General features: G+C 36.2%; 1 protein-coding gene across 1 annotated transcript; it reads left to right on the top strand.

The window, feature by feature from the left end:
* Positions 1-3,455: 3,455 nt before the first annotated feature.
* On the top strand, positions 3,456-8,879 carry LOC109168964 (putative transcription factor bHLH041). Its single transcript, XM_019317843.1, has 9 exons — positions 3,456-3,911; positions 3,987-4,085; positions 4,198-4,303; positions 4,413-4,427; positions 4,567-4,629; positions 4,713-5,414; positions 6,874-7,293; positions 8,560-8,686; positions 8,722-8,879. Exons 1-8 carry the CDS (start codon positions 3,796-3,798, stop codon positions 8,626-8,628), a joined length of 1,590 nt encoding a protein of 529 aa, XP_019173388.1. The 5' UTR covers positions 3,456-3,795; the 3' UTR covers positions 8,629-8,686; positions 8,722-8,879.
* The last annotated feature ends 1,489 nt before the right edge of the window (positions 8,880-10,368 follow it).

The following is a 10,368-nucleotide window of genomic DNA, read 5'->3' as shown; positions in this document are numbered from 1 at the left end:
GTATTCAAACAGTACGGTATAGAGTTCTGGTAAATGGGAGGCCATATGAGGAAATCGTGCTTACTAGGGGTCTTCGTCAAGGGGATCCCTTGTCTCCTTACTTGTTTATCATTTGTGCCGAAGGTTTATCTTTGCTATTGCAGGACTCACAGGCGAAGGGTCTTATTCATGGTTGTAGAGTGGCCCGGGGGGCGCCACCGATCTCACATTTGTTTTTTGCAGATGATAGCTTACTCTTCTTTAAAGCCAATCTGCAGGAAACTTTGGAAGTGAAGAGATGTTTGAGTGTGTATGAATCGTATTCTGGCCAAGCGGTGAATTATCACAAATCCAGCGTGTCATTCAGTCGGAATACCCATGGGGAGATGCGTGACCTTGTCTCGGGGACCTTACTGGTAGCACAGGCTGAAGATTTTGGCAAGTACCTGGGTTTGCCTTCAGTTGTTGGCAGAAACAGGAGGGTGGTTTTTGCTTACATTGAGCAAAAGCTGAAGCAGAGGTTTGGCTCTTGGAATAAGAGATTGCTGTCTAGAGCTGGCAAGGAGGTTCTTCTGAAAAGCGTTGCGCAGGCTATGCCAACATACACTATGAGTATCTATCTACTCCCGATGACTTTATGTGCCTCTTTGGAAAGATTGATAAACAGGTATTGGTGGGGATAGAACGGCAGTGATACCAGCATCCATTGGTTAGCTTGGGACAGGATGTGCAAACCCAAGAAGTTTGGAGGTATGGGTTTTAAATGACTGCATGAATTTAATCTCGCTTTGTTGGCAAAGCAAGGGTGGCGTCTGCTAACAAATCATAACTCCCTGATGGCTCGTGTTTTTAAAGCAAGGTATTTCCCTACTACTTCTTTCTATGAGGCTGTAGTGGGTGGCAATCCTAGTTATGTATGGAGGAGCATAATGGCCAGTCAGAATATGTTGAAATCAGGATGTAGGCGCAGAATTGGCAATGGCAGGGCTACTCGGGTGTGGTCGGTTCCATGGGTTCCGGATCCACACAGTCCCTTTATTGAGACCGACCAAGGAGCTAACGGCCAGGATGTGTTAGTCTCGGATTTAATAGACTCAAACACGGGGAATTGGAACCATGAATATTTACATCAGTTATTTAATGCTCGTGATGCAGGTTTAATCCTCCAGCTGCCTGTGAGTCCGGATCATGATGACATGTGGTTTTGGGAAGGAGATATAAGGGGTTGTTATTCGGTGAAAGGAGGTTATAAACGCCTGTGCACTCTGAATACGCAGCCATCTACTGTGTGGAATAATGTATGGAAGCTGTAGGTCCCCCCTAAGTGGAAGGTTTTCTTGTGGAGAGTTCTCCTGAATATTTTGCCAACACTTGATAATTTGTTAGTTAAGAGGGTGGTCACTATTAATTCTTGCCCGTCTTGTGGCTTAGATGAAGAATGTGTGATGCATTTGTTTTGTACATGTCCTTATGCTTTGAATATGTGGCAACTTTCTCAATTGCAAATCCCTCCTATTGCCAACAGGAATTTTGTGCAGTGGACAGAAGAATGGCTCGGTGATTCGTCGGGATACTCTAGTGAAATACGAGGCCAAATATGTGGTTTGCTTCATAGTATATGGGCTCTAGGAACACTGCCGTGTGGGACTCGGCATTGCCGTCTCCAAGCATCATGCATCGGCGGCTTGTGGCAAATTGGGCAGCCTGGGTGGAGTGTGAAGGCAGGCGGAAAGCGGCTAACGGCAGGCTGGCCGAGACGACAACGGTGCAGCCTCCCTCGAGCATACCAACCTCCTTTTCCTGTTTCATTGATGCTGGTTTCCATGGACCGCAACGAACACCCGCATTTGGGTTTGTGGTATTTGGGGGTGATTTTTCTTTTGTGGCAGCGGCAAGCGGACCAATGGTGTGCCCTTATGATCCCCTTCTGGCTGAAGCTATGGCCATGTGTGAAGCACTCTCTTGGTTGAAGGATCACGGATACTCAGGTGGCATAATCTATACGGACTCTTCGGTACTGGTCTCAAGTATTAAGAATGTTAATTCGTTTCGCAATTATTTTGGTTACACACTTATGTCTTGTAAATGTTTAATTAATGCTTTGCCGGATACTGTAGTATGCTATGTGAATAGGGAAGCCAACCAAGTGGCACACTCCTTATCTAAGCATGTAGCTGCTATAGTGGAACGTTCTGTCTGGAGAGATGTACCTCCTACTTTTATTGAGCCCATGTTGGCGAATACAATCTGATTCATTTGGCTTTCAAAAAAAAAAAAAAAGTTGAGCTCCAAATGTGCTATCCATATTAATTTATTTAATCTTCTAGAATTGAATCAAATATCTTATCAAAAAAAAAAAAAAAAAAAGAATCAAATATGATTAAAGAATATGATCACATAAATAAATTGACAAAAAATATTTTATACCCTAATTTACTCAATAAGAAACGATAAAAATCTCTCTAAGGAGGAATATATAAAATTGTTAAATTGTACGATAGAGACTCCTTGCCTTCCTGGCTTCTTCCCTTGACTCCATTCAAATCTTTCTCGTGAGTGGACTTTGACCAGGCCAGTACTTTTCCAATCCCTTGGATGCAATTCTCTCTCTCCATCAACTCCACTACTTTTCAAATTCTGATTTTCCTCCCCATCAAAAATTCAAACTTCCCAATTTCTTACCATCACTATTTTTCATCAAATAATCATTATTTCCCATTGTATACATACATACATATATATATATATATATATATATATATATATATATATATATATATATATATATAATAATAATAATAATAATAATAATTTACACTAGAAAAAACATGCACGACGAATTCAACAGAGGAGATGTTAAGAAAGAATTAAACTTATGACATTCAAGTACAAAAATCATATTTCATTTACTCAGTCACTCCTTTTGAGGATTGAGGGTACTTCATTTTTCTTTTTTTTGAGTGACGAGAAAAACTTGAAGTTACTATTTGTGAGTATGCATTGGATAAATTTCATCTTGTGATCCTAGCTTGCAAAGGACCACAAGGAGGTAAACTAGGTTAGGTTGTTCATAGCTGAGCTGACTGCTTCAAACTAAGAAGGCCAATAGACCGCTCCCACGAAAGTCGAACTTGGAATCCTGTGATTATCAAGACTATTCTTAAAAAAAAAAAAAAAATTAATAATAAGTCACAATTTTTATTCCTTTGTTTATTTAAAAAAAAAAACAATAAGAAAAGAGTTTTACTTCAATACCTTTATTCATCATTTTCTTTGTAGCCATATCTCTCTATCTCTCTCTTTTCTTCGGGTGGGGTCATGTTATTTCCTATTGAAAACTACTTGTACAGATAGTGAAAGGTGAGAACTAACCTACCCTCTTCTCTTATACTTTTCAAACTTAAAACCACCCACCACTGCACCCCTCAAAAGGGTTACTTTTCAATGCTTACATATATTTGAAACCATAAACTAACTATTATGATCCACATATATGGCTGAATTAAGCCATATATATATCCAAGCTATCTAGTCTCAAATTTAACACTTATTAGCTTCAATCCTTTCTCACTTGAATCCTTCAATTCAAACACATATATACATAATCAAACATGTCTCCCATCCATTTATACAGCTTGCCACAGCCTATGTTCACATGTACCACAGTTCAATCAACAAAGGGAATATATAGAGAGATCTAGCTAGCTAGCTAGTTCTACATGTTCGATCGATCTGCAAATCGATATCACCACCACCACCATCATCATCATCATGCATCATGCTTATTAGCAGCTTAATTCGAACACCGGTACTTTCATGGACTTCATCTTCCTCCTCGAAGAAGGAGAGCGCATCGCGTTCCTTCATCAGCTGATGCAGTCTCTTGGATGCGCTTACATTTGTCTCTGGTCCTACCTCCCTCAACCATGCAAGTATGCTCGAATTTTTTCGATTTTAATTTGATATGATATACTTACTTGCAGACATATAATATATGTGTTTTGCAGCTATTTTGTGTGTTTGGATGGACTCTTCATTGGAGACAACAATGTTGCCCGGAGGCTTTTTGAGGAGTACAGACACTCACTACCAATTGCTAATGATGGGTATGCATAATAAATTACAGATCCAAATCTTAATTATATATATGCAAATGATTCCAATTAAGAGAAAATTGATGGGCTTACGTGTTGGAATGAATTGTGGTCGATCGATCAGCCGCGTCCCGGGATTCGCCTTCAGGAACAATCTTCAACACCTGGAGCTCCGGTTTGAAGAACTGCAAATACTTGCATCAAATCCAGTGCAGCTCCAGTTCTATAGGGTATATATAGTATAATGCAAATAATAATCATATATATATAAATTTAGGGTTTTCTATTGAATTACCATGCACCAATCATCTGTTTTTCTGTGTTTTAAATTTGATGCAGGAAGCTGGAATCAAGGTTAGTTTGTAATTCTTAACAGATTATATTATATTGGGCAGAAATGAAATTACATTACATACATATATATATATAATTTGTATTCATAACAGATTAGATTTTCGGATTTTTTCATGATTAATTTGTTTGATGTTTATAGACAGCCATTTTAATGGGGTGTAGAGCAGGAGAAGTTGAGGTTGGAATGTCCACCAACCCTCAGGTAAATTAAATTAAAAGATTAATTTAAAAATTAATTAATTAATATAATTATATAAACTACTAAACTAAACTGCTAATTAATAGGTTAATATGGAGATGGAGATGATGAGGGTGCTCTCTCAAGAACCAGCAAGTAAACCTACTACTTCATCTTCCACGTCTCTAAGATCATTGTCGATGGAAAGCCCTACAGCTACAGAGTACACTTCCCTTCTCTTCAATGTCCCAATTCCTTCCACTTCTTATAATGCTCCTTCCGATGACCTCCCGTCAATCTCCGGCCACGTGACGCAAGCAGCCGCCGCCGGTGTTGATCCGGCGCTGAGTCTAATCGGGACGGATAATCAGTTCCCGTTCTTATCCATGCGGCAAACCGAAGAAGACGACGCAATGGCTAGGGCTTATCTGGCTGTAATTTCATCTACTTCTTCTTCTTCACAAGCTCGCGACAGCTTTGCTTCCAATTTCCAGAACCCCAGTGCTTTCAGAATCTACAGAAGAAGATCGTCATCGTTGTCGTCGGAAAACTTATCCCGGAATAATGTCCCGGCGGCAGTGCCGCCGCCCATTATCAGAAGACGACAAGGCAACATGTTCAGAAAATGCGTCGCTTTTTTCAGAAACTTAGACTTGCTAAGGAGGCGGGGGTTAATCCAGGGCGGCGGCACCTCCGCCGCCCCTCCTTCCACCACACAAGTTCATCATGTCATTTCAGAGAGAAGAAGGCGAGAAAAGCTCAACGAAAGCTTTCAACAGCTCAGATCTCTCATTCCTCCCGGGAGCAAGGTACAATTACATGATGAATGCACCGCAACTATTTCATGAATGCATAGCAACTACTCCAAACATGTTGGAGGACATACGGAGACCTTGGAGTAGTTTAAGTGCTTTGGGCATTAGTTGCGATACATTCATTCAATTCGCACTTATAAAAGGATTCTTATATGATCCTCTATATATATATATATATATATATATAGGAGGATTTAGGTGCGGGTATAGCTTCCCCACCTCAACCCCATATATAATCTTTGTATGTATATATGTATATATAGTACATGATTTAGTATTAGTATTAGTATTAACAGAGTAATGATACTGGCATCCGACCCGGATCACCAACAGACATCTGACCCGACACCACATAGAATTCTAACAGGCAAAACTCCAACAGGTCGGGCATAGAATCTTTGTTCTGCTCGACTGTCTGGGGTTCCTTGATCTGCTCTAGCCTCCAGGGTTGTTCCCGTACTAATTCAGCTCCCACAGCTTGTATAGTTCGGTTGACGCATCTTAAGCATTAAAATAAGGCACTCAAGTACACAAATCACGTGTCTTAAGCACACAAACAAAGCACCTTAAGAACACAAACCACGCGCATTTAAAGCTTTAGACTGACACACCTTAAGTACACAAACCACGCACCTTAAGAACACAAATCAGGCACATAATGTTTTAAAATTGGGCACCTTAAGTTTCAACACCTCACACACCTTAAGCATACAAACCACGCACCTTAAGAAGTAAAATCACGCGCCTTAAAAATAGAAAACCATGCACCTAAACAACCGCACATGAAAAGATCAACAACACGAGAACCCATATATATATATATATATATATATATATATATATATATATATATATACCACTTTAAATCCCATATGTCCCACAAAACCTGTCTTTAGGGTATTCGACTTGATGTAAGGTTGTTGATGGTAGCATATACGAGTAATAAATATGTGTAGTTAGTTGTAACTATTAATTTAGATTTTAAATAGAACGGAACAAATATATCAATTTAATATTATATTATTTAGTTTTTAGTTGTGAGGAATCTTCAATTATTCGTACAGGGACATGCATTTTGTGCTTATATGTGTTAACTAGATTAATTAAGAGGGGAAATCATTAAATTTGGGACATTAATTCACCCAAAAGTCTAAAGATTTATGCTGCTATACTAAGAATTTGTTTACTTTCATTATTATAGTATTCTTTACAAGGTAGCATATAGTGGTTCAATTGTGAGACTACCCATTTAAAATTGTAACAGAGGTAGTGTCATGATATTACATAATAGTTGGCAGGAAATCGATCTTCTAATTAATTTAGCCAGCATTATTAATCTTTTCAAATGCATGCATTTGATCATGAATGCAATTAAGTGTATTAGGGTTGTGCCAATTCATATTTTTTGTTGATTTATAATGTTTTTCTTCATTATTCTTGTTAATTTATACAGAAAGATAAGGCTTCAGTGTTGAGCAACACAACCGAATACTTGGCTTCCCTAAAAGCACAAGTGGAAGAGCTTACTAAAAAGAACCAAATCTTGGAAGCACAACTACCGCCGCCGCCGCCTCAAAAAGCGCCGGCCGCCGTGAAGGAAGAGGTTGGCGCCTCCTCTGCCGCCGCCGCCGAAGGGAGGGTAGATGTGAGCATCACAAACGTTGAGGAATCGACCTCGGAAGAAGCTAATCGCAGATTCGTGGACTTGCGAGTGTTAGTGAGGGGAGAAATTAGCATGTCGGATTTGGTTATCCGTTTGCTTGAGTTCTTGAAAGGGGTTGAGAATGTAGGACTTATATCCGTACAAGCTAACACCACCACGGTACAATCAGCCTCGCTGAATCGCATAATCTTGAGACTCACAATTCATGAGGTATATATGTACATTTATATATATATATATATATATATATATATATATATATGCATACATCCATTTTCATAAGGTAAAAACTTGTGTGAAACAGTCCCACGGGTAACTCTAAAAGTCGGGTCAAGATAAAAAGGTAATATATATATTGAAAATTGTAATACTAATCAGGAATAAAATGTTTAATTACTTATATTAAAAAGTGTAATACTTTTATATTTTTATTTAAAAATATTACATTTTTCCTGTAAGTATTATGTTTTCTCTTATAAGTAACAAAAACATGCCAACATTACTTGTAAGGAAAATTAAAGTGTAATACTTTTGATGAAAAATGTAATACTTTTACATCAAAATGTAAGAGTATTATGTTTTTTCTCAAAAGTATTACACTTTATTCATGGTTAGTAATACATTTTTCAGTATAAATATTTTATTTTAATATTGACCCGATCCGATCTTTTATTCTTGAGACTATGACCCTTTTCAAAAGTGTTAATTAATTCAAATTTTAGCCTCTTGTTTGGCAAATTTTTTAATTTTTTTTTTCATTTTCCATTCTCAATTTCAAAATCAATTATATTTAGTGCATGCCTTTTAAAGGGTATTTTATGTTTGTTCTATTTTGAAGTCAAAAATTAAAAGTGGAAAAAATGTAATAATACAACTAAGAGATTGATACGCGGACCAGTTAGAGAAATTCTATGAATTTTAAAACACATGTTTTAAAGATGGTGTGGTTAAAGTTAAGTAATTAATGTAGGTTTTACAATTCAATTCAAGCTTTTCATTTTCATTTGCATGGAGTACGTGTCAGATTCATTATAACGTAAAGTTTTGTTCATAATATATACGGAGTATATTTTTTTGAATGTTTTGTTCATAATATATATTTTAGATGATAAAAAAATCGTATGTTCATAATATTTTATAAAATATTATATTCTATCTAGAAATCACATGATGATGCAGCAATCTCAACAAATGGTCAAATAATTAGTTGTTTTACTGATTAGGGTTTCTAATTGTATATGTAATCTTGAATAATTTAATTTAATTATATTAATTAAATGAAACATAACCTTAAAAACCTACAATCTAGAAGCTAAAAGAAATTGATTGTTTCTTAAGTTATTAACCCACTTTTTAGACTAATTCGCACTGCATTTTACTAGGAAATTCCCTAGCCAACTCAGTTTGAAAATGGTTTATGTTGATTTATTATTTTATTATTATTATTATTAATTTATTATATATTTATTTCTCCAGGGAGATGAGTGGGACGAGTCTGCTTTCCAGGAAGCCGTAAAAAGGGTTGTTGGTGACGTGGCACAGTGACAGGTGGGCTTGCTTATATCGCAACACCTGGCGAACTGTCACTTGCTGAGAGCGCTATTGTCTCACAATTATCCTAATTTAAATTTTTCTGATAATCCGGAAGAAAATCATTGATTTTGTACTTGCATGAGGATTATGTCTTGTGATGTGATTACAGAGAATTTAGTGTAGCAGTTCACAAGAAAGCAAATTTTGAATATTATTATTAATTGGCTTCTTAATTTTCATCATTAGGGAAATTTGGACTGTGATCGTTGAGTTGGCGAGTTTTTATATTAGCAAATCATATTAATTTTTTAATACGAACTCGCCACCTTAACGATTAGTTGTACTAAAATTTGAATTTTATATAGTATTTTAGATTGTTTGATATTAATAGTTTTATGTTGAATATAATACATTTGAAGTATTCAGGTGTGAATTTTGTTTTGTTTTGTTTTTTTTTTTTTTTTTTTTTTTTTTTTTTTTAAAGCACATGAAACTTAGAGGTGTGTAAACTTTTTTTAAAAGTTTAGTTAACCGACTGAAGTAACGAATTTCATTTAACCGTTTTTAAATCAAAATATTTCAATTCAATTAATGGTTAAAAGTTTTATAGATATTTGGTTAACGCTGAATTTGGTTTGAAAATATTGGTTAACCGAAAATTTTATATATATATATATATATATATATATATATATATATATATAGGGAAGGGATCAGGTGTATTTGTGGCTTCTCGTGCGGTTGATTAATGTGCGTGAGTTTTATACTTAATGTGCGTGAGTGTTGTGCTTAATGTGTCTGAGATTTGTACTTAATGTGCGTGAGTGTGTAATGTTAATGTGCGTGACTTTTGTACTTAATATGCCTGAGTATTGTGCTTAATGTGCCCGAGCTTTGTGCTTAATGTGCGTAAGTTGAGTTCAGAATTACGAGCTCAGAAAGAAGAAGAACAGAAAGAGAAGGTTGGTGAAGCTTTTCTGATTGTGTGTGAATGGGTGGATATATGTAAACACACATATGGTTGTTCTGATTTTATGTTTTATTTGTACAGGAGAGAGAGAAAAGATTGAGAAAGAAGGAAAGAAAGGCTCCTGTACAGATGTTTCAATCTGTGAGAGCATAAAAGACATTGTGAATGATGCTGAAACAAAGCAGGCTGAGGAGAGTGGTAAGAAAACTCAAAAGGACCCTCAAAGCAAAACAAGACAAAATTCATTCCTCCACCACTTCGAAACAAAAACAAGAAGAAAATGCAGTAGTGGATGCACATAATTTTCACAGTAGTGGATGAAGAACACACGCACGCACATTAAACACACAACTCACGCACCTTAGGCACAAGACTCACACATCTTAAGTACAAACCTCACGCACATTAACATTACGCACTCACGCACATTAAGTACAAATTAAATCTCAGGCACATTAAGCACAAGACTCACGCACATTAAGTACAAATCTCACGCACATTAATCAACCGCACTGGAACCTTTTTCCTATATATATATATATATATATATATATATATATATATATATATATATATATATATATATATATATATATATATATATATATATATATATATATATATATAATAGAGATCAAATGCGGTAATAGGCTTCAGGTACGGAGATGTGGTTTAATCTTAGCCCTTAATCTAATCAAAATCAACAGCCCAGATTGAACACATATTAAAAAAATGCGATGACAATTTGGTCTTTTTGCATCTAGGTCAAATTTAAAGTGCGT

Source organism: Ipomoea nil, unplaced genomic scaffold (genome assembly GCF_001879475.1).
Source record: "Ipomoea nil cultivar Tokyo-kokei standard unplaced genomic scaffold, Asagao_1.1 scaffold3238, whole genome shotgun sequence".
Classification (NCBI taxonomy): Eukaryota; Viridiplantae; Streptophyta; class Magnoliopsida; order Solanales; family Convolvulaceae; genus Ipomoea; species Ipomoea nil.
This window is presented reverse-complemented; position numbering and strand designations above follow the sequence as displayed.